Source organism: Esox lucius, chromosome 15 (genome assembly GCF_011004845.1).
Source record: "Esox lucius isolate fEsoLuc1 chromosome 15, fEsoLuc1.pri, whole genome shotgun sequence".
NCBI classification, from domain to species: domain Eukaryota; kingdom Metazoa; phylum Chordata; class Actinopteri; order Esociformes; family Esocidae; genus Esox; species Esox lucius.
Window position 1 is genome coordinate 12,305,178 of NC_047583.1, and position 25,004 is coordinate 12,330,181.

General features: G+C 44.4%; 1 protein-coding gene across 1 annotated transcript; it reads left to right on the forward strand.

Annotated features, from left to right (window-relative positions):
- Window positions 1–21,587: 21,587 nt before the first annotated feature.
- olig4 (oligodendrocyte transcription factor 4) lies at window positions 21,588–23,122 on the forward strand. Its single transcript, XM_010879280.3, is given in 2 exon segments — window positions 21,588–22,511; window positions 22,514–23,122. Coding segments are annotated over 2 exon segments (762 nt in total). The 5' UTR covers window positions 21,588–21,991; the 3' UTR covers window positions 22,756–23,122.
- Window positions 23,123–25,004: the final 1,882 nt, after the last annotated feature.

Below are 25,004 nucleotides of genomic sequence, written 5' to 3' on the forward strand. Positions count from 1 at the left end.
GACTATTGCATTCATAGGCACATACTGTCGGTATCGGGACTCATGTAAATAGCCCATTAACATTATCTGTTTTTATTACTCTCTTATTTATCGACTTTCATGTTTATCTCTTTCCTTCTTTTATTATTGCATTGTTGGGAACCGGCTCACAAGCACATTTGTCACTGGCAGTGTTTACGCCGGTCGCCTTCAGAGCATAATACAATTGTATTTGACTTCCCCCATCTCTCTCCCCACACACAGGCTTACAATTAATAGCCCAGTGAACCGTCAGTGTTAACATCGGAAACATTGTTGCCATTGGTAAGGCCAGGCAGTATACTGAACATGCCCGGCTGAGCACGTTATTGTCTTACCGAACCCTCGGCTGAGAGAATCGGTCCACTTCGTAGGACTTTGTTTTAAGCTCGTTGGTGCCTTTGGTTCAATTATTAAGCAGTTTTGACATTTCTAAACAACGTCTACATCAATCCCCTCATGAATTATGATACCAGTCTGGCCAGGAGAATAATGGACTGTGGACATTCCTTAACCTCCCCACCATAGAAGAGGTTGACCATCGAAGCCCTACAAGGACGCCTTTAAAGTCATGTAATACCTGGCCTTTGGCTTTCTACAGGCAGCTGTTCCCTTCCCTTCACAACAGCGTTCTTAAAATCTGCGTGAAGAAGGTTTTGTGACGCTCTTGCTGTCAGGGTGGCTGTGTGGGCTGAGCTCCACAGCGCCCTCTGTCAGCCACAGTAAGCGATGTTCCCAGTGGAAAAGTTAGTAGTGCTCTGATATCTCTGCATTCAGCTCTGTCCTCTTTGCTCTGATGTCTCCCCATACAGAGTCACTCTGACAGTTGGCACAGTGGAGTGTTACAGAGCTGTCAGCAGGGCCACCAAGGAGCACAGGAAATATCACTGATAAGCAGACAAACAGAACCATAAAACGCACAAATGCCCCCTCACTCACACACACACACACACACACACACACATCCGCACACACACCAAAACACACCAACACAAACACACACACGCACGCAGACACATGCATGGCACAGGAGACCTGTTAATCTCCGGCTGTGCTGTTTGCTGTTTTTATATGAAGGGCTGACTCATCTTGCCTGGACTCTGCCTCCCTGGATGGGATCAGTCTGGTGATGTTTACAGTAATACTTTGGATATACACAGACAAACTCATGAACATCCCTAAACATGTTGGTTTCTTAACAGTAAAATATACAACATTAATGAAACACTGCTTTGCATATATAGCTTTGTAAGAATATATAGGACCAACTACTTAGTTCTTTAATAGAAGTTTTATTTACCTGCTTTTGAATGGAGATGGCTTGTACTATACTTACTAGACACTTTTAAAAATTGTCAACCAAGTCCACCTGATAGTGAGCCTATTTAGACTACAACAATAGTTTTGACAACACTTTCATTTAAATTACAATAAAATAATAATAAGAGTCCACAAGCGAGGACCAAAAGGATCTGTTGAGTTTCTGTATGGAGGAATGGTCTTAAACCCCTCCCTATGGGTTCTCCCACCTCATCAAACATTATTGAAGTTGACTCAAAGCAGTCGTATTGGCAAAAGGAGGTTGCACTAAGAATTCAATGCAGGGTGCTTATAATTGTGCTGTGCATGCTTCTGAATAAAAGTATTTCTTGATGACGTCTTTGAACTTTTTCCCCTCAATTAAGGATTATATTCCTATGATTCTTTAAGTGTAAGATCAAGCTGACAAACAACAATGACATTTGCGTTCATATTTACCTAATTGTTACGACGCCAATAATTATAGAGGACCCTATATCTCTAGCTCACACTCAACTAACTTTAGGTCAAAGGTCAGTTAAAATGCCCTGAAATGGTTATTATGATCTCAGGGACTCAGTGGTCTGAGTTGACCAGGTACAAAGATGCCTATTTATTTGCCTTTTAATACCCAACTGAAAACCAAAGTATCCAGGTCTAGGGTCTGGGCTTACAATGTCCTTACCAGCTCACGTTCAATGACAGGTGGATAAACGGAGGACGGATAGGAATTGAGCCAGGAACCCCTCCAGCTCTTCTTCTCTCCTCTCCTTTCCTTTCTCACACCGAGAAACGGGATGTGGAATTCAATTACTTTTCAGTGACAGGTGAAGGAAAATAGGAGGTGAAGAGAACTGAGTTCCAGTGCCTCGGGGTATGTCTGCCGCTCTCAAAGTCGAGGAGCTTTTGAGCTGCAGATTTGGAAAGAAATTAGAGGTGATGATGTGACAATTTATCAGCTGTGTAGGAGTGGGATTCTGTAATCCGCTTTTACTCCACACCAGTAGACAGAAAGATAATAGCACATTTTCTAGTCTGGGGCGTGCTACTCATAATGGATTTATTAGGGAGGGTTTATATGGAAAAATCTATTTGGAGGTGAAAATCGGAGGACAAAATGGAATCTGAAGGACTTAGTCAGAGTTGAGTCAAAGGGCTTTGTGTGCTTAGAAGAACATGTGAAATGTGGTCTTCCGCGTGTAACGTCCTATGCTAGCTCACACACACACACACACACACACACACACACACACACACACACGCCACCAATCTGGCAAACGCAACTCACCCCTCAGATCACAATCACCGAAATTCTAGTCACCTGTTCAATCACCTGGTTGTCATCATCTCCACTATTTATTTCTGTTCTGTACACAGTTTCCTTTGTGAGGTATTGCTTTGTAGCTGTGCGTTTTTGATCTCCGATTCCTAGTTGAGATCACTTTCCATAGGTGTGTCTTTCTGTGTATCAAATTGTCTTTCTGTGTATCCTCACTGACTACGCCTTTAGCCTGTTCCTTGCCTGTACTTTTGCCCATCGGATTTCCTGTTATCGACCTTTTGCCTGATCTCATTCTGCGTCCATTGTTTACTCCTCTTATACCCAGGGCCAGCCCTAGCCCTAAGCAACATTTTATTTGGGGGGCCCCCCTCTCCTAGCTGTCTGGGGTCCCCTAGCAGTCGGGGGCCCTAAGCGACCGCCTATGTCGCTTGTGCCTAGGGCCGGCCCTGCTTGTACCTTAGCTCTCTCTTGTTGGATTAACCCGGTTTTCCAGTCCTGCCTGGTTCCGCCCCATGATTATTCTCCTGGATTTGTCTACCTGTGCCTTTGCCTTCAAAAAATATTACTGCACAGCATCCTTAGATTCCTTTCAAAACCCACCAATCCAGTGTCCAGGAGTCCCACACAGGGCCTTGCAAATGGGCACGGCGCCAGATGTGTTGGACGGGTGGTTGATGAACAGAATGGCCAGGGAATTGGCTCTCCTTTAGCGCATATATGTGGGGCAACACTTAATACATAGGCAAGACGTGCATCAGAGGATACCCTCTCCATCTTGTTGTTGCAAATCAGCAATACCATAATCACAAAGAGGACATTACGGAATTGGTGTAGAAGAAAAATGTGGCAATAAAAGAAAACCTTTTAGAGCAATGATATAAAACCAAGATATGTGAGGGCCAATATCTAGCACCTGTCTACTGTTCTGCTGGCAGCTTTGAGCTGTTTCTTATTGGTAGCCTTCTTAGCTCTCCTGGGGGAGGAGGTTTTCTCCTCTGCCTCGCTTCGTGCATTTACACACATAAATGTTTGAACACGCACCCATCCCCCTCCTCCTGCCACACAGGGCCATTAAATATGGAGAGCACACCTGCACCTCACAGACAGGGAAGAGAGAAGATATACAGAGGTAAGGAAGATGAGATAGGAAATATTTCTGAAGTTTACCTACTGAGTCATGTAAACCAGTATATAACTTCTCCCAGGGATACTTACATTTCTTAAAGTAAAAGGCATCCATGGGATTATAGAAGAGAGATGATAGAAAACCATATAAATAACAAATTAAGCATTTATTATATGGATGTAGTAAAGTGTACTCATCATTCATGAAAAAAATAGTATTCATTTCATTATTTAGTATATGGGCAGATTTCACATCCCTCAGATTGTGTTCCCTTTGGTACAACTCATTATGGGGTACTCATTCTCACTGCATGGACAGCCGAAAGCCTATTCAGTCAGGCCTTTCCTGGCCAATCACAGCCAGTCTGATACTGAAACCTCCACGGACCCCTGGACTTCGACTCCATCTAAGTCAGCTGTTACAGGCAATGGATGAAACACATGGTCTGGCATTTTGGAGCGGTCTCAGACAGATTAGGATGATACCCGGGACCGAATATTCCATGTCAGTTCCATAGAAGTTAGAAAATCCCTATATCAAGTATGTGGTACTAGTGATGTGATGTTAGAATTGGAACTGTTTCCTAGGTTCATTTTATAATTTCCTCGGTATAAAACTGCTCCAAGTCTGAAACAGAATAGAGTAGGTGCGGTTAATTGGCCCCATTCATTGCAGTTGCTTCGTAGGGTAGGCAACGCTAACGAGAAACAGCTGTTGGCTAAACAGCTCCTCTAATGTCGGTCAAAATAATAATGTAGTCCCGCATTTGGTTGTTTTAAAAGTGGTCACCCTACTCTGTGACCAAGAACTCCTCTAAATGAGTAGTACCTGTGAGAAAAGGACATTGCATTATGCCTTCGAGCCAGAAAGGGCAGAACAGAAATGCTTGTGAGCAACTGCAATGTTACAGATAAATTGTATGTGCCAATCGGTTGGAGATATATATATTTTTAAGTATATAGGGATATATATTAGATGTATACTGTTTGATTAAATCATTCACAATTATTTAGACCTACAAACATGACTCAAGACGCAACCCAAAGGCAATTAATTTGGATTGAATTTCTTGCGCTGTGTTAAATAAATGAATACTCTAGTCACAGTGATGAGTAATCATTATTTAGACCCAGAAACATGACTCAAGAGGGAAGGCAATTAATTTGGATCCAACTTGTTGAGCTGTGTTAAATAAAAAATGACAGCAATCTGAGTGCCTGTGTGACTGGTGCATGGTGCCTTGTCTCTTCCTGGGGTGAACTAGTAGGTAATTACTAGTTCCTCTTACAGAAAATCCTTCATTTATTTAGGAAAAAACTTTCTTTTATATAATTTCTATGTGTTTTGTGACAAACAGGCGCTGTTTAATAGGCTACTGTTCATTTTGGAATGTTTTGAAACAGCTTGTCCAATCTCACTGTGAAGTTATGGCTGGGGGGCTTTGTTTGAGGGTTTGGGTTTGATCACTGGTGTGATGGATGTGACCAGTTCAGCACAGGACAATTTCCATGCGCTTGAACACATCTTGCCACAGGACTCTGTCCTCTTTGCTCTGATGTCTCCCCATACAGACTCTCCCATCATGATCCAAGGCACTGGTCACGTGCGGGACACACACCCATTGCTGCAGACTCACGTCATCACAACAGACTCCTCCCCCCGCGGTGCGGGGGGGGGGCACTGTGCGGCAGATTCTCAATAAGGGGAAAGCGGTTTGTGGCGCAGAGCACACACAGCACGTCAATTACATCACGGGCTCCTAGCCGTCTTCCTAGTGCCAAAACATTTCTGGCCAATAGTTTGGAAACGGAATGTGCTGGTAAGAACCAACAAAGGGACGCCGTTGGTGAATGTCAGTGTTTCTCAAATCTCTCCTGGGGGCCCACGGCCGCTCCATGGTCAATGCGTTCCTGGCACCCCTAAATCAACTTGTCGACTGATTATCAAGGCCGTGACTGCTCCATTCAGGTGAGCTAGTGCAGTGCTAGAACCACATTGTGAGATGTGTGGGAGGTCCCCAGCAAAGGTTTCCCTGCCATTGGCCATGGTGGATGAGGGCACACCTTTGGTCACTTTGAGTGACATACCTTCCCTGCTGGAAGCTGGGCTTGAATATATCGTGGATCCATTGTGTTTTCCAGAACGGACCCAATCCGGCCCAAGCTGTTGATCGTAAGTGGAAGACACATCACTATGCCTTTAGTCAAATTGAATGACACGCGCATGCAGTGCTTTATTGCAAAGATCGACAGACCAACACCACCTAACCACTGGCTACATCTTTTGGTAAATGGTTTCCTACCTTCAAATGAAGGTCTCCACCTCATCTGCTCCATACTGCGAGTCCTTGAACAAGGTAACGGACGGCAGACTGAACCAACATTTCGCTGGGTAGAAGCCCTGGGCAGACTCCGTATGGATCTCAAAGGGGACATAGTGGTGAGGTGGTGTTGGTGGTTGGCGCAAGGTTGCTGCAACTTCAAACATTGAGCCTCCTAGATTTAGCCTCACCAGTCCAACCCCAGCTCTCTTTCTGTCCCTCACTCCCCGTTTCTCTAAAGCCTCTCCCCTTCAACCTGCCACAGAGATGTGCCTCATCAGCTGTCTCCACTGCATTATTCATCCTTCTAGCAGAAATGAGGATTTTCTCAGAAAACACATCCGAGATTGAATGTTTTACTGGGATGGAGCACAGAGGTGGTTTTTAAAAGCCTTAAGACTTTAGAGAGGGTCATCGCTGGCAGAGCCTACTATGACGTACAGGGTCAGGGTGGGCTTGTTATGCTAGCGATAATGCATCTTCTCTCAAAATCAACCAAGACTAGCACAAATTCAGTAGGCAACGGATGTTTCTAGAATGAAGGTCACATTTTAACAAGACGTATTCATTTGAAATACTATAACAAACATAATAATAAAAATTATAATTATATTTAGTGAATAAAGTGTTTCAATGCAGAATATTTTGTACTGGGACTCTACAATGCCATAACTGTCTCTAACAGTTGGAATGAAAACACTACAATTTTTTGGACAAAATTGAGTGCCAGCTGGTGGAGGAGATTATATATAGTTCTTTTGAATGACATCAAACCACTGGAAGACATTTGTGATTGACACCACCAGGGGGCACACCAGCTCCTCTAAAGTTAGTATTTTCAATGTCATCTAATGGCAAGCAGAAGTAAAGGGTTACTCAACCCTATTCAGGAGTGCTCTATATTTGGCACTATATTACTCCTCCTAGATAACACACCTGACAGAGGAAAGAGCTAATTAAACAGGTGAGTACACATTTAACACAACTGGTCTTCAAGGTCAGCAAAATCATAAACATGACATGGCGGTGTCACTCCAGAACCCATACGTCCCCTGTAGGTACAAAATACATCACTTTCACAGACAACAGTGGAGAGTGGCTAAATAACTACCAATGGGAAAAATTATAATGAATTCATCTAGTATTAGCAATACTATCTGGATAAAAGATGATACAAGAATATTTCTAATAAAGTATGAAGATTCAGACATTTTCATGAATTGTTCACAGATACTAACACACTTTACCACACTGCCCAGAAAGCTGTGAAGTAAATATGATCTTTCCTACCCACCTCATTACGTTTCACTGTGTGTATGACACTAGGTGAGGGGGGGAGCCTAAATTAGCTAAATTCCCTTCAACTTACAGGGAATTCTTATCTAAACCCAACCCACACAACCGTGTAGAATTAAGTTGTATATTACTGCTATCACAATATTGGTCTTTATCCGACACAATTACAAGGACTGGTTAATGTGATCATCGTCTATATTTGTTTTGATCTCACTGAGTCCTCTCTGTCCTCCCGGGATAAAGTCCCATCGCGGGCACCGCCCAAAGCCATGTTCATTTACTCAGCCCAACAAAAGAGTGTCCCGTGGTCCTGTGGAGGTCCCAGGCCGGAGGCACGCTGAAACCCCTCAGGGGACCACGTCCCGAAGCCCGCGGCATCAAAGAGGCCCCCAGGTCAGGGGGCCGAGCAGGACCTGGGTTAATCCCCCCGTGGCCCTCGCATCACAAAGACAGGGTACGTTCCCCACTCTTTCACACTCACTTTCCCCAAATATGTGTATATCAATGATTCCCCTTCATTAAGACCTGACGTGGCCCCTCCCACTACAGAATGCAGAGTAAAACAGCAGGGACCTTCTAGCGAAACCAGGGTCATTCTGGTCCTTTGGTCTCAACCTACAGCTCACATATCTGGGAGGAATGTTGACCTGGAGTTGAAGAATGGCCTCAAGGATTTCATTCCATCTACCTTCATAGATTACTCTTTGGGTATTGCATTTACGGTATTAGTCAGTCTCACTGTTGAGTATGCCTGACCTAGAAAACAGAAGAGAAAAATGCTTAGGGGATAAACTGTGGGAAAAAAAACTTTATGTCAATATTTGTATTTGGTTTAACCCGCTGTGCACTTCAGTCCGTCCATCGATCCCACCGGAAACAACAACCGCCCTTTAGCTATTCTTCTTAAGTAACTTTAAGAAGTATACTTTTTAGATTGACAGGTCTCTGAGTGAAAAATGCACAGCAACTTCTCCCTCCTACGGTTCGAGCAGAATCTACTTCAGCCCTAAAGCGCCAGTCGAGATTACCTGGGGGGCACCGGAAAACTGTCTTCATTTGAGAACTAGACTGTATATTTGATGTTGGCGATGACAGTTTAATATGTTGTAATGTGAGCCCTCCTTAGAGATGAGCCAAATGATTATTACATTGTGCATTGTTAGACATCTGGCAGGCTATTCAAATGTATTCATCAGTTGATGAATATCAGCTATAATATTACAGTAATAAAGATGTCATGGCGTCTTCAATCCCTTTATCTCCTCCATTTCCATTGGGAATGTGATTTTCAATTGTACACGAGACATTGTGTAGCAGACTTATGATTCAAAGTTAATGGAATTATACTGCAGTTTCTCCTTTCACATGTTTATATACAGCATTATATAGATTATTGTAACAGATTATTGTAGATGGATGTTGTTTCTTTAGTAGAAATGAGACCAAGTCAACATTATTCATATTCTACTCAAGAGTCATGTCTTAAGTCCTGAGTAATTATAAGCAAGGACACTCTCAGCTCAAGTTAGGTTTGGGCGACATGTAGATAGATTGATAATACCACTTGCACAGCACTGATTGGCTAATAAGTTGGTCTAGAAATCGAAAACTAAATCAAAAGTATTTAGAAATTATAATGAACCTATACAATTTTTAATAGCTACCTGGTCTGTGCATGGATTTTGACAAACATATTGGCCCTGCTTTGAATTTCAAAATCTGATGTGACCACTTAACCAAAATGTTAGGATTCCCTGGTCTAATCAGTACCCCTTACTGAGACCTATTCACATATTGCATAGGGCCTTCAAAGGGAGTAGGGTGTATCTGCTCACTGCAGGTTGGGGGTGAACAGTGTGGTCATAGTCAGCTATAGGCCACACCAACAAACCCTGAAGCTCCCTCTAGTGGTGGTGTTAGAGACAATGATTGTTGACATCAGTAGCATGGTAGCAAATCACATCCCTGGACCTTTTCCAAACTGTACGCTCAGTCTTTTAACCAGCCATGTAAACGCAACTCTCCGAGCGCATAAATTATCCTTAGTTGTCCTAACCTGCTACGAAAACAAACCATCTGTGACAGCAGATTGTCCGTATCAACATACTCTCCCTAGTGTAAATGGCAATATGCAGTGGGGCAAAATCTGGTAACTGCAGTCTGTTGCTAGATGTTGCCGTACAGAGGTGCTGTGGGAGGAGAGGAGGTCATTAGGTTCAAGGCCAAGGTAGGATGGGATGAGTTTTTTCTTTTTGCAAAGTCAAAGTTAGACAGTTTAACTCCAGTTCATGTTACCCGAGCGTAACTCACAGCTGATTAGTGGATGTAGGAATGTAAACTGACCCATAACTGGGATTAGCTGGGATGCATTTGATGTTGGTATGGTAGCTAAAGTATATTGTTTTGTAATTCTTATATAAATGTTTTGCATTTCCGTCTGTTCAGTATGTATTTGAATATGCAAAAACTTTGTTTTTTCTTATAGATTTTTGACAAGGTTATACGCTTTTTACTTCATTGCTCTCTATACAGATACACTATGACTAGTGATTCCATTCCTTCTGCTCAGTTTAACCAAATTATTTGTAAACTCTTTATTATTGTCAGTCTTCTCAACACCTTTCAGTGGCCAGCAGAAGGCGATTGTTTGAGAGATCATAGACCTGGTCAACTAAAATGGAGGGAGGAGATGAGGAGAGAGGGAATGGAGCAATCTTACAAGAGTTTCCTCTTTCTCTGATGCCCAATAAAACTTAGATAAAGACTGAAAATGAAAGGCTGGAATGGGCTCACCCATGGAAACAATAGCAGAAGCTGAGAGAGGAAATCTAATCTGCTTGCAAATGCTAATTTTATTGAGCACCAATTAAGGAAAGTTTTTTTTTATTACACTTTTTTGAGAAAACAAAACAGCAGAGCTCTCCAGTCCTACGGCCTTGTGGCCCCTGTTCAGCGCCGAGGCCCCCCCCCCAGCCTAAACTGCATGGAGCCCGGGCCCTAATGGGCTGGCACCTCCTTTGTGCCTGCCCTCGCCCACATTGTGGAAATGAGGCCATGTCTGTTTGTTGTTCTGGAAGGCCTCATGTCCCGTCCATCACTGTCACACACATCAGACACGCAGGGGGGTGGGGTGGGGGGGGGTCTCGCCCTGTCCAATCTGTCCTGCTTTGGGTTATACGACCGGGGGTCCCACGTGTTGCCTACCCCACCGTGGACCCATACGTCTCCATCCGAGTCTTTCGGGGCTGACAGCTTTTGTGTGGGCTCACTCCGGCTGCCAGGACCTGTCTCTGCGCTGCTAACGGGGGCCTGGGCGGAGCGGCTAACTAGACAGTAATACACAGGCCCTCCCGGACTGGCCCCGCAATGGTTAACCAGCACCCAGCCCACTCAACCCTGGCCCGGCCCCATAGTCCCAAGGGCCTTTGTGGGTGCAGGGTTAATGTTTTAAAGGGGCCAGAGTTGAACCCGTCCCCCTGCCCTCCAAATACAGTGCAGTGCAGTCAGTATAGCTGTACTTTTATTGAACCTTTTGTTCGGGCCCTCAGGCTAAAAACCTCCACCGCCTTTTTGCTGGGTAGATCCCTCTGTGCCATGTAGCGCAATGTTCTTACTCCGCTCTTATTAGCGTTTCATATTTTGCAGAGTATAAGGACTCAAAGTCAGTCAAACCTCCTCAATACGAGGGTCATATCTGTGAAAGCCCAGATTGCCAGAACGGACTGGAAATGAATTTCATGTCAACAACTCCAGTCTCACGTGCACGTTTCCTTCCCTCTTTCAATCTCTCTCTCCCTTTACGTAAAACTGTCTCTTCAACTCCACCCTCCCGTCCTCCTGATTACAGATGGAAGGTGAGGTCCTAACGGCTCCCTTTTCATTCCTCCCTCCCTCTGCACCCAGTCTTTATGACCCTCATAAATGTGTATTGATATTTAATGCCACACTCAGCAGGGCATGGTTCTGTTAGACCGAACTCAGGGCTCCTGTGGCCTCTACAACAGGAAAAGGGAAGACAAAGGATTTTATGAATGACAAAAGTGCTTTAAATCTGCAGCCAACCTGAATGCTACTACAGGTCCACACATCCATATGACACAGGCCTGTTGGATCACGTGCTGGTTCGGCCTGATGAGGCCATGCAGCACAACATCTATTTCAGATCTGCCACCTTCGAGCTTCCAAATCCTCAGGCATTGGGAGTCCTTCCAAAGAAATGAAATCCAGTAGCTGGGAGTTTCGATCTGGAATAAAATGTGACGACGAAACTGAGAAGAAGGATGCGCAAGGAAATATCTGATGCTGACTGTAGTGTTAAATAATTCATTGGGGCGGTAATTATAATGTTGACTTTGTCACAGAGGGTCATCAAAATGATGTTATTGGCGCTTTGGTGTTAGTGGACCGGTGACAGGCTGAATGAGTCTTCTTTGGTCCATAGATAGAGAGGGGAGGTCCGCTACGCCGTCCCCTCAGTACTCTTCAGTAACTCCTGCCCTGTTCCACTTGTTAAACAACAGGAGGCCCATGGATCCCAGGGTCGTGACCTTTCCATTGTGAGATCATCAGAGTGGAACAAGACCTATTTAGGTGGAGAGGGCAGTGAGAGTTTGGGTGTGTGTGTGTGTGTGTGTGAAAAGCCCACTATCACCTTTAAAACCAGTTATCAACCAGTTATGGTTTGGTGGAAGACAGATACAGAGTCCTGTGGGTTACAGGCGTGAAACACTGGCACCACATGTCACTATTTTAAGGGTCTCCGTCTGAAACCGCCTGGTGGATACATTTTGGATAACTGGGCGCCTCACTTATAAATGTTTTCAAATGGGAGTGGTCGGGAGGCCACACCAAGCGATGGGGTGGCCTGTCAGCATGCACTCAATGGTGTAGATGTAGAACATTTTGTGTTGCGACTGACGCCAAACTTTTCAGCCTCCCAACAGGGACGACAGCCTAATGGGATTCCTCCGTCTGTCTGGATGCGTGTGGACCATTTCTGTTTACTGGCGATGTGGACACCTGCATTAGAGTGGGTTCACAATGTCTGGGATGGTACTGGCTTCTGGATGATAGTGTGTGTGTGCTTGCCTGGAGATATTCTGACTGTATGTAAATCCTTAACTGTAGAATATGTGTGTATTCACCTTGACTGTGGCAAGCACACGGAGCTGATGTCATGATTCAAATTCTGACATGCATATACGAAAATTAACATTTAATGGATGTTCTTAATGTCGCACCTGAGCCCCATCTGTGTTAGATTCCCCCCACAAAAATAATTCAGTTGTCAGTTGTTTTTTTTTGCCAGTCCACACAAGGAAAAAGGTTATATCTGGTTAGGTTAAGGATAAAACAAACTCTTTGTGTTAGTTTTAGAAGGGTGTAGGAGTTCAGGTTAGGCATTATGTTAAGACATAAAGGTTAAGTTATTGTCCTTAACCAGCCACATGTCCCAAGAAAACAAATGCCCACTGAGGGAAACTGTGATCATTAAAGGTAATCAAATAATCAGCCCAAAAAACGACTGTGTCAATAACCAGTCTGACGCCGTCAAAGAGCAAATAGTGGCACTCTTAATCTGAATGGACCTGTGCATCCCTTCAAAGGACGCACAAACCCACACATAAACCCACAGACACACACACACACACACTCCACGTCCTGTCAATCATCGGGGAAAGAGGAGGCACAGTGGCCACCACCACTTGTGTTTTGTGCGCTGTGACCTCGGGGTCAGTGGTAAGTAGCTCTGTGTTGACCACAGACAATAGAACCACATCATGTACTCCACATACAGTGGCGTTGCCGCCGGAGCCCTCTCAATGGACACATGGCAGCTCCTATCCACAGATGGGACAGTGACGGGGGTGCGAGGGGGGGTTGGGGGGGGGGGGGGGCGGGTGGGGGGATGTGGGGCTCGTTGCCGTGGTGAGGGAGCACAAGCGGCGCTAACAGGCTGAAACAATGGTGCTGATGAAAGCCAGGAGTCGTGCCTGGCCGTTTGGGGGGGAGATTATTGGATGGCAGGTCCCCTTGTTATCAGGAGGAGGACACAGAGGAGGAGGACACAGAGGAGGAGGACGGGGACAGAGCGGCTGCACTCTGGCAGAAGTGTGCAGATTGGGGACACAAAGCCGTCTCCACGCACCAGCGAGCAGCCAACTGCTCAAAAGTGTGACCGGCACAATGGTACTCTGATACACTGGGCTCCTTCGAGTTGAAAGAAAGTGTGTGTGTGTGTGTGTGTGTGTGTGTGGGGTGTGACTCTGTTTCTGTGTGCGTTCTGTAAAGAAAGACTGTGGTAGGGTGTGTTAGAGAGACTATTAGATGAAAACTATTTCCACAATAGAAAGATGAAGAGATATTTTCATTAGTCTATTAAATTCTTAGTCTATTAAATCTGACTGAAGAAATATGCACCAGGTCTTGTCTGCTGAAGAACCTGGATCAATATTGCCACTGGCTTAATCTTTCTCCTGATCTACTGCCCAGGAAATAAAATGTGCGAGGGTATTGTAAACATACTCACTCCAATGAAGAGCAAGTGACAGTCAAACCTTTCAGAAGATTGCATTGTGTCACAGGAAGGATCACAAGATCTCATCACTGCTGACCGTCTTGCAGCTTTTCATTGCAGATTGCCAACCAGAGCTATGTATATGCATACAATTTAAGTGTTCATACAACCCAGGCATTGTGTGCCACATTCTCTACCAACTGAGCCACTCCAGACTGGGTAGGTCGAAGAAAGTAGGACTGTAGTTGGACACTGATATATAGTCACCCTTCACTTCATGTGTTATTTTGAGCCAGCCCACCAGACTGTGTGAGAGGCCCAGGGAGGAGGCTATGATGGTCTCTGACACCTGATGGAAAGATGCTGGACTGTGTCTTGTGGTCCCTGACAACAGTCTGCTACTCTCCTGGACATGGGACATCCCTATTTCTCTCTTTTCTCTCCCTTTCTCTTTTTGCCCCCATCGATTCCCCCAGCCTCCCTGTGGTACTTGTGGTGTAATTTATGAACCACTAGCAGCATGGAGCAAAGCTATATATGGGACAGCCTGCTGACTGGGCTCCATTCAGGTCCAGAGGACAGGGCCGCAGCTCCTTTCATCCCCCCATAATCAGCCTCTTTCCCTGGACCCGGGGAGGGACAGGGACCCTCTCCCTTCAGTCCCCACAGAGTGGCCCCAGCCACTGCCGCTTAAAGATTAAGGAACCCAAATAACAGCATGCAGGGAAAGTTATTGGACTCTTTAGTGACTCATAAACATCCCAGGGGATTTTCATAACGTCCTTGTCTTGTTTTTGTTGTTCAGATAATCCCATTGTTTCAGGCTGTGTAGATGAATAAATCATGGCTCTGTTTGTCCAAACGCTCTCCGATAACAAAAGGGACTGCACTCCTTTTTCACAGAGCACTTGTCAGCATGTTCATCTAAACTCTGCGAAACAACTACTTGATACCTCTTTTGCAGAAATGCAGTTGAGGTGAGCAAATGAATCCAACCCAGAGTGTATTTTCTCGACAACACGGCCAAACGCGTTTTGGGGAATCCAGCCTCCAGCTAGCTTCTAGAACCAAGTAGGGTTTAGACATGGTGAGATGAGGAGAGTCTCTGGCCAGTCTATCACTGTGGTCCGCTGTTGTTACTGTTGTTGTCTTCTGCAGTGTCCCATCAGCCATCGGTCCAGACAATGGGCTGATGTGTACAGAGCATCTCCACTGATCCGCTTGAACAATGACAGTGAGATTAGAGGAGCCTCACGATACACAGCCCTGAGTTTGCTCCTCAGCTTAGCGCTTTATTAAGCCACGATTGGCCTAATCTGGCCTGATCCTCTGTCGCAACAAGCATATGCCTGTGATAACGGCCTCATTTTCTGGTCACCTGAGCACTTTCATGAGACGTGAACCCCAAGAGGTGGCAGAAGGGGGTCCCTAAACCCCAAAATGGACACTCACAGTGACCCTGAATAGAGGGAAAGATCTTTAAAGGCACCGACCAGAGAGGAAAGTCAAACACTTTAATTCAGGGTTAAATAGAGTGGGATTATTTAAAAACATGGAGGATGGCTACTCTTTCATCCATTAGAGCCACGGCCTCAGTCCCTTCTGTCTCTCTGTGTGGCCCATCGCTTCTATAAACACATGAATAAGAATGAAGGAGAGAGGGTTTATGCAGGCAGAGGAGGATGGGTCACTCTCTCTCACTCTCTTCTCGGCTACTGTGTTCCTCAAGTTGTTCATTACAGTAATGCTCAATTCTAAAAATTAAAGCTAGTGCAGTGCTCATTTTTTTTTTAACACAAACTTGTCATCAGAGGCGATGATGCTGTCACCTTAATGTTCTTATTGCGCTTCCAAACCGAAAAAGTCAGGGAAAGAAATGTATCTCACAAAAACAATGTCGTCTTGCTGACCAGTACGTGGTCTAGTGGCCATGACTGGATTGGAAAGTCATTAGAATGTATGTGACTAATAAAGAATGAAACAAGAGCCATTGTGTGTGGCATACTTAATTAGAACCGAACCCAATTAGGATTCTCCAGCAGCCATTTTGGCTAGCAGCCTAACGATGGGAAAATCCATATGTTTCAAATAAATGGTCCAAGTTGGCTCTCAAGCTTTCCCTAATTATAAAATCCATGGACCAGGAACCCTGCAGAGACGACTGTTGAAACGGTGGTTGGGGGTCCTGTAGACCCACTCGATTGTCTAAACGAAATGTGTGCATGTGCATTCGAGGAACACACCCGCACATTAATGAATGGATTACCAATTGAGTAAAAACACACCTTCAATCACCACATTCGATCAAACACTGTGAATACAGTAGCCTACCTACTCAACGACGAGAAGGATATTCTCATTATGGTTCATATTTACCCACCCTATTTTCGTGTCCACAAATACCACCACCATCTGCTCCGATATGGCCACTTGGCTTCAGCAAATGGAGACAGACAGACTTGTGCAGCTCTTGGAGACTGAACAGCAGAGTCATAGTTGATTTTGCATTAGACAACAGGAAGCACAAGTTACAAAAGTCTGCTGTACTATTGTCTATACTTAAAGTGAATTATTATTCTGCAGGAATTAAACGGTGAAAAGCACAAAGCACACAGGTATTCACCCTTACTCCTCCACTCAGTATTTCCCTCAGAGACAGACAGTCTTAAACATTATTACAGGAAATTCCAGAGCTAAAGACAAATGTGCTGCTGGAAATTGCAGAGAAGTGGTGTGTGGAAAATATGGAGCTGGCCTTCACATCAGCCACGGAGTTACAAAAACTAACATCTGGACAGCAGCGTGGCTCCATCCATTTACGGTCATATCCAGCCACATTCTCAGTGAATAAAGTAGTTCAGCCTGTTATAGTTATTCACATATAGTGTCTGTGACCTACACTATGCTGTGATTTATTTTTTTAGGAATTAGGTGTCACTGCAAGAATGTGTTATAACCTGTGTTGTGTGAGTAATGCGAGTTTGTGTGAACCAGCACATACACAGAGTGTGTCATAGTGATGTTAATTAAGCTCTATGGCCACTGCAGTGCCATGGAGGAATAGCCACCCTACGCAGGATCTGAGAAAGTTAACCAGACCAACCTAAAGGGCTTTATACGACTGAATGAGGGCAAGACAATGCATCTCCCACTCTTTAGTATCTTTTTAACTACCTCCTCCCCTCTGCAGGACCCCCTTCCAGAGATAGTGATGTGATTTCGCAGGCTGTTTAAGGGCTTACTCGTATTGAATGTGATCCTTTGTCTCAATTCACGCTTGAATTAAACCTAGTCTGCCATTAACACCTATCTGGTCTAGGTTAAAGCATCACAGCATGCCGAGTGGATTTAATGAAGGGTATTTTATTTGACAACATGATAATATTAACCTATAAGTACCAAACGTTTTAACATTTTAAGATGTTAAGGTCAGAATCAGCAAAGTACATTTACACATATTCCCGAATTGTAATTGGTGCAATGGGGCTGCTAGTTGGAGATGACATATAGAGACAGAATATTATCTAAACGAGGTTCAAGTCTAAATCTGAAATATTATGTCACAATCAGGCTTGGAATTTTATAATTTTAGGGGCAAGGGCATTTGACCTTCGGTGTCACAAAAACATTTAAAGCACAAAGGCCACATGCAGGGGCAAAAAAAGCCATTGAGTGAAAAAAGAGGATTTGGAGCTTACAAATAAACAACTCGAATGGTTGTTAAGAAAAAAAACATGCATGACATAAAAACATACATTAACCTTTTTAATATAATATTTTGAATTATAACTTATTACTGATGTGTTTTTTCCACATATAATTTTTAATTATCGTGTTTTAATCATTGAAATTACATCTAATCCTGCCTTAAAAATGTTTTATCGATTCTGGAATTTGTTTCATTTCAGAAGTTTCAGTTGGGAGCGTTCAAAAGGCGACGGTATTGACAGTTAAGTAACGTTAAGGCTTGCTAGCCAGAAGGATAACATTCCCTTATTTACCCAAAAGTAAACCGTGAAGTATTCTTTAACATCACAATCACCTGCGCTAATGAGTACAACCTAGATAAACAAATATCGTGACTTACTTGTGCGCGGAGCAAACGCTGCCATGTCGAGTGACGTCAAACTGAAGTCGAACATTACTTTTCCCAGCTTTCAAAAAGCGTTCAGCAGGGGCACAAAGGCCATGGTGGCTATAGTGCGTTCAATGATTTTAGGCCAGAGCGAAGGGCAACCACGACCATGGCTTTCGTGGCTGTCGTGAAATTCCTACACTGGTCACAATACCATCCAAATGAATTGCAGCATATCAAACGTTACAAACGTAAAAAGTATTTCAATAAATATACATATTTTTTCAAATACATGAGCCACAATTATTGGTACTCCTAGAAAATGTAATGAACATAATCAAATGTATGTATATTCCTATCATGTTTTTCCTTGCTGTATTAAGTGGTCAGTCATGACATTCTGTTTCACTGGGGTAAAAATATGAGGTAATATATTAACATGGGAAAGAAATTAAATGAGACAAAAGGTTGTTGACTTTAACAGATCATGCAGTGGTAATAAAAAGAAAGATACAGTGGGGAGAACAAGTATTTGATACACTGATGATTTTGCAGGTTTTCCTACTTACAAAGCATGTAGAGGTCTGTAATTTTTATCATAGGTACACTTCAACTGTGAGAGACAAATCCAGAAAATCACATTGTATGATAATAATTCATTTGCATTTTATTGCATGACATAAGTATTTGATCACCTACCAACCAGTAAGTACCAACCAGTCTCACAGACCTGTTAGTTTTTCTTTAAGAAGCCCTTCTGTTCTCCACTCACAGTATTAACTGCACCTGTTTGAACTTGTTACCTGTATAAAAGACACCTGTCCACACAATCAAACAGACTCCAACCTCTCCACAATAGCCAAGACCAGAGAGCTGTGCAAGGACTACATCAGGGATACAATTGTAGACCTGCACAAGGCTGGGATGGGCTTCAGGACAATAGGCAAGCAGCTTGGTGAGAAGGCAACAACTGTGGGTGCAATTATTAAAAAATGGAAGAAGATTACAAGATTACAGTCAATCTCCCTCGGTCTGGGGCTCCATGCAAGATCTCACCTCGTGGGGCATCAATGATCATGAGGAAGGTGAGGGATCAGCTCAGAACTACACGGCAGAACCTGGTCAATGACCTGAAGAGAGCTGGGACCACAGTCTCAAAGAAAACCATTAGTAACACACTACGCCGTCATGGATTAAAATCCTGCAACACACGCAAGGTCCCCCTGCTCAAGCCAGCGCATGTCCAGGCCCATCTGAAGTTTGCCAATGACCATCTGGATGATCCAGAGGAGGAATGGGAGAAGGTTGTGTGGTCTGATGAGACAAAAATAGCTTTTTGGTCTAAACTCCACTTGCTGTGTTTGGAGGAAGAAGAAGGATGAGTACAACCCCAAGAACACCATCCCAACTGTGAAGCATGGAGGTGGAAACATCATTCTTTGGGGATGCTTTTCTGTAAAGGGGACAGGACAACTGCACCGTATTGAGGGGAGGATGGATGGGGCCATGTATCGTGAAATCTTGGCCAACAACCTCCTTCCGTCAGTAAGAGCATTGAAGATGGGTCGTGGCTGGGTCTTCCAGCATGACAACGACCCGAAACACACAGCCAGAGCAACTAAGGAGTGGTTCCGTAAGAAGCATCTCAAGGTCCTGAAGTGGCCTAGCCCGTCTCCAGACCTGAACCCAATAGAAAATCTTTGGAGGGAGCTGAAAGTCCATATTGCCCAGTGACACCCCCGAAACCTGAAGGATCTGGAGAAGGTCTGTATGGAGGAGTGGGCCAGAATCCCTGCTGCAGTGTGTGCAAGCCTGGTCAAGAACTACAGGAAACATATGATCTCTGTAATTGCAAACAAAGGTTTCTGTACCAAATATTAGGTTCTGCTTTTCTGATGTATCAAATAATCATGTCATGCAATAAAATGCAAATTATTTACTTAAAAATCATACAATGTGATTTTATGGATACCTATGATAAAAAATTACAGACTTCTACATGCTTTGTGAGTGGGAAAACCTGCAAAATCGGCAGTGTATTAAATACTTGTTCTCCCCATTGTACATATCTGAAAAGGGTCACCAATGTTGGGGTCACCAAGTCTCCAAAACTGATTAGATGTCACCTCAATTAGTTGTTTGGAAAGGTTGCCAGGAGAAAGTCAGTCACCAAACCACTAACATAAGCAACTGGAATTTGCTTTGATTTGGACCAGGTATTATGGTCTGATGAGATTAAATTGAGCTTTTTGGCAACAAATTCCAGAGGTGGGTTTTGTGGAAAAAGAGCAATGGTCATGCAGAAAATAATCTCATTCCCACAGTGAAATATGCACTGCAAATAATTTAGCCAATGGAACAAGACAATTTAACTATTTTTGAGGTGATATTTGCTTGAAATAATAAGTGAAATAATCTGCCAATGGAACTAGACATATTTTCAAAAAACTTATTGTAGTATATTCTAGCTTGTTAAGAAAATATACCTTATTTTAAGGATGGTAGGGTTTCTAACATGAAAATAAGACAAATATACTTGATAAGCCATATATTTTTTGTGATGTGGTGCTGTGATGTTGCGGGGCTGTTTCACTTCCAAAGGCACTGGGAACCTTGTTAGGGTACATAGCAACATGGAGATTTTAGGCAAAACCTTTCAGCCAGGAAGCTAAAACTGGGTGGTAATTAAGAACTTCAGCAGGACAACAATCCAAAGCATACCTACTTACCAATCCAGACAGAAACAGTTCACTGACCATAGAGTCAAGCTTTTGCTATGGCCATCACAGTCCCATGACCTAAACCCATTGAAAACCTGTGGGGCGAGCTGACAAAGAGAGTCAGTAAGCGAGGACCGAAGACTGAAAGATCTGGAGAGTTTTTATATAGAGGAATTAACTCAAATCCCCTTCCTATGAGTTCTACCAACTGATAAAACATAGGAGTCGACTTAGAGCTGTTATCTAGGCCAAGGGTGATTGCATAAATTACTAAATGCAGGTCTGCATTATAGTGGCACACATGTTTATGACTAATTAACTCAATTTAAGGTTGGGGTTAAAATACTTTTTTAAGTGTAAGATCAAGATGGCCTTTTTTGTTAATATTTATCGAGGATGCCAATAATTCTGGAGGGCACTTACAGCACCGGGAAAAATTAAGAGACCACTGCAACTTTTTTCTTTCCTTTCCAAAAAAGTTGAAAAATTAAGAGACCACTGCAAACTGAACGCTTCTGTTCCTCACACAAAACGTTCCTTTTCCATATTTTTGGAAAGGAAAGAAAAAGGTGCAGTGTTCTCTTAATTTTTTCCAGAGCTGTATATTAGAATGAATATTACATTATGCATTACTTGAATGTCAGCATTAAGCACTGTCTCGATGACACTGGCTCTAACAGGAGAATAATATTTAGTCATTATAAACATTATTTATCATACCACAACCATTAGGGCTAACGTCTTCACATGCATGTACATTCAAACCACTGGTGATGAACTCTGTGTTTTATATATTCACAAGTACATAGGAAGACAATTATGCGTGCTGGCCTGCGAGGTCACTTGTGCTAACGTAGTGCTGAGTATGTCTTAACACAAACGCGTGAACCCAGGCCTGCTCTAGTTAATGATGATCAGGGACAGGGGATGGTGGGGAGTTAGGAGTGGGTGTGGTTGTTGGGATGTGGGGTCTGTAGAGGGAGGGCTGCGAGGGGTGAAAGTGTGTCCCTTCTGCAATTGGCTGCGAGTCTAAATGTCTCATTATGCGCCTCATTGTTCCTTTGTTGGGATGGGGATATAAATGCACCCCTAAAGGGCTTCAGGGGACAGACCCCTGACAAGGACCAGACACAGCACATCTCCTGCTGCACCTGCTGAACTAGCTGAGCTCTGACAGAACTGAGAGAGAGAGAGAGAGAGAGAGAGAGATCACAAGAGCATTCAGACTTCAGTGAACTGGGTGCTGAAAATACAGTCATTTTTAATTTCGCTCAAACCTCTGCTACTTTTTCTGTTTCTTTTTTTATGGTCATTTTTTGAACTTTTTCATCTGCCAAGATGGATTCTGATGCTGGCTCCAACTCCAGCCGCTCCTCGTCTCCAGACCTGGTGGTGGATGACTCCATGGGCAGCTTCTTCTCCAACAAGATGTTCCAGGCCTACTGCAGGGAGGAGGGGGCAGCCAGGGCTGCCGGCCAGGGCAGGTCTGACCGCTGTGCTGGAGGAGGCAAGAGCAAGAACCACAATGACCTCAAGGAAGGCGAAGGGCAGGACCTGAGGCTAAAGGTGAACAGCAGGGAAAGGAAGAGAATGCACGACCTGAACCAGGCCATGGATGGCCTGAGAGAGGTCATGCCCTATGCCCAGGGGCCTTCTGTCCGCAAGCTCTCCAAGATCTCCACCCTACTGCTGGCCCGTAACTACATCCTCATGCTATCCAGCTCCCTGGAAGAGATGAAGAAGCTGGTGGGAGATGTCTATGGGGCCGGTGGTGCCCAGAGTCGCAACAGCCACCCCCGGATCCCCCCTCCAGCTCCCACAACACACCTCCCACTGCACCCTCTAGCCCAGTCCCTTCACTCACTGTGGGCAGCACAGCTTCAGGTCTCCACCACCCGTCACCTCCCCCAGCTCCAGCCCCACACTCACCTCCCTCTGCAAGCTACCTGGGCTTCCCCCATGCATCTGTACAGAGTCTGCTAAAGGACCCTCTCCATCTTGCCTGCTCCTACAGGCACTTCCCTGGAATGCCCTGTCCCTGCTCACTCTGCCAGCCTCTAACAACCACATCCGGCCTGCACACCTTGGCAATGGGCAAGTGAGTAGGAAACACCCAGGACTGAACTCTAGTTGAGGCCCGCCAGGTCAAAGCAGCTCATCGCCAGTTGGTTGAACTGTGAAAAGCACTGGTTGCTCCAGGGAGCTGTACATATTTTGTATATATCTTTTATTAAGTATGATGCTGCTATTTTCATAAAAGACATGCTTTGTTTATATTGAAAAGATTTTAATGCATGCACAGGGACAGTTTCAGAAACACTTTCAGATTACTTGATTATTCTTTGTACTTCATAATGTTGTTCTACAAAAACATTTTTGTATCTACCGACCATGATAGGTTGATATTACTATTCAACGATAGCTGATATTACTATTCACTGAAAATAAATGGAAAGTGTATGTCCTTCTGTGCAGGTTTCCTATTTTCCTAAATTAAACATTTGATGTAAAAAAAAAAAAAAGAAATTCTGCTGTTTTACTTGAGCCAGTGTGTATATCTCTAAAAATATATTTTAATCTGTTTGCATCTATTTACATTGTATTTGCATCAGAAATTTTATTCAGCACCACAGTAGTAAAACACAAAGTACGCTCACCCTAACCGTTTAGCAGTATTTTAGGGCCACTCTAGTTAGCTCCAGGGGGTTGTATCGGTAAGAGGTGCTGAGCAGGGGAAGGAGTGGGTGTGGAGCAGAGAGGGTTTTGGTTGCTAACCAGCCCGGAGAGGAGAGACCCACCCCTGAGCTAAACAGAGACAGAAGGGCCAGACAATGCAACGTTGCAGAGGGAGGCAATGCTCCGGGATCATCCATCTTCACCTCAACAGGGTGTGGGAGATGAAAGGGCAGCACGGGCGCCAGGACGGCGTGTCACTTTTGTCTGGCGCGGGCAGGGGGGGGGGGGGGCGGAGACAGTGCTATGGCCCTCTCATCTGTGGGCAAGAGAATCTGTCAGTGTCCATTAAGGACAAGGATGTATTCATACCTAGGGCACGTCTAAAATATACATAGGCCGATGTTTACACAGGGTGTGCTTTAACATACTATCTTTCTGGGAAGAGAATATATAGCGGCAGTGCTTGCATTAGTCACGATGACCAACAGACATCAAAACAGATTTCATCAAAAGTATTTGTTTTATTTTATCTAAATGAAACCAAATTTTTATCCTAGACTTTAATACCCATAATCAGTGATTGATAAAGTTCACCAAACACTCTGAAACAATGGGATGGATGGCCCAGACATGTATTTACTCAAAACCCCAACAATAGCTCACCCTCACTTAGCAACAAATCAAGCGTGTAAAATACATGCTTATCCTCCCACGGCTGATGGATAAGGTGGAGATCAGGGGAGAAATTAAGAGATATAACTCCTTGGTCCCCCTTCAAACCCCTCCTCCATGAAAACCCTGAATGGCGCTGGACAATAGCCGTGCACGGGACACAAAGGCCGGGGCAGGCCGAGCTCTCGTGTCTGGGACACAGGCCCCCTCCATTCAATCTACATTTCATCATGGTAACAAGCGCCGTTGGGCCAAAAGGCCTGACACCTCGTCCGCCACAAAGGCGGTTAGCTGTAATTTATGGGGCTATTGACACTGTAAAGAGCTCCTGTCACTACTCTGGGACTGTCAGCTGTGGGACGTCCCAGTGGGGGAAGGCAGCTGCCAGCCCAGCCCTAGGAGGGGCCTTCTGTGGTGGGGACAAGCGCTCCAGCGTCACCTGGTCCCTGGTCCCCTGACATTGGGACCCTGTGTCCTCCCACTAGGCCCCTCTTTATTTGGGCACAGGTGGGAATGGGAAGCAGAACACATTGTGGGGATTAGTGTGATCAGCCTCCTTTCGCTGTCCTCCTTCCTTTAGGTGGATAATTAGGGACATTGACTTGGGCAAAGCTGGTGTTTCCTGATCGCTAGCAGATGGTGCTAACCCACGGAGCAGCAGCAGGATAAAGAGGGTGTGTGTATGTGTGTGGCGTGTAATGGTTATGCATATTAAATCATACAATATGGACAGTGGCTTTCCACGCCATCATGGCCAGCCAGTATTGTCATCATAATGCTTTACCATATGCTGATTATGTAGTGCTGTCTAAAGTACAGTATGTACTGTGTGTCGGGAACATATGGTGTGAATATAGGCTACCTTGTTCAGTGCAATCCGCATCAAACACACATACTGAGATTATTTACCACAGCGGTTCAGTAGTCAGACCCATTTCTGCATTACCATGAACTGTTGTGGGCTTCACAATGTTTTTGCCCTGATCCACAAACTACGAACATG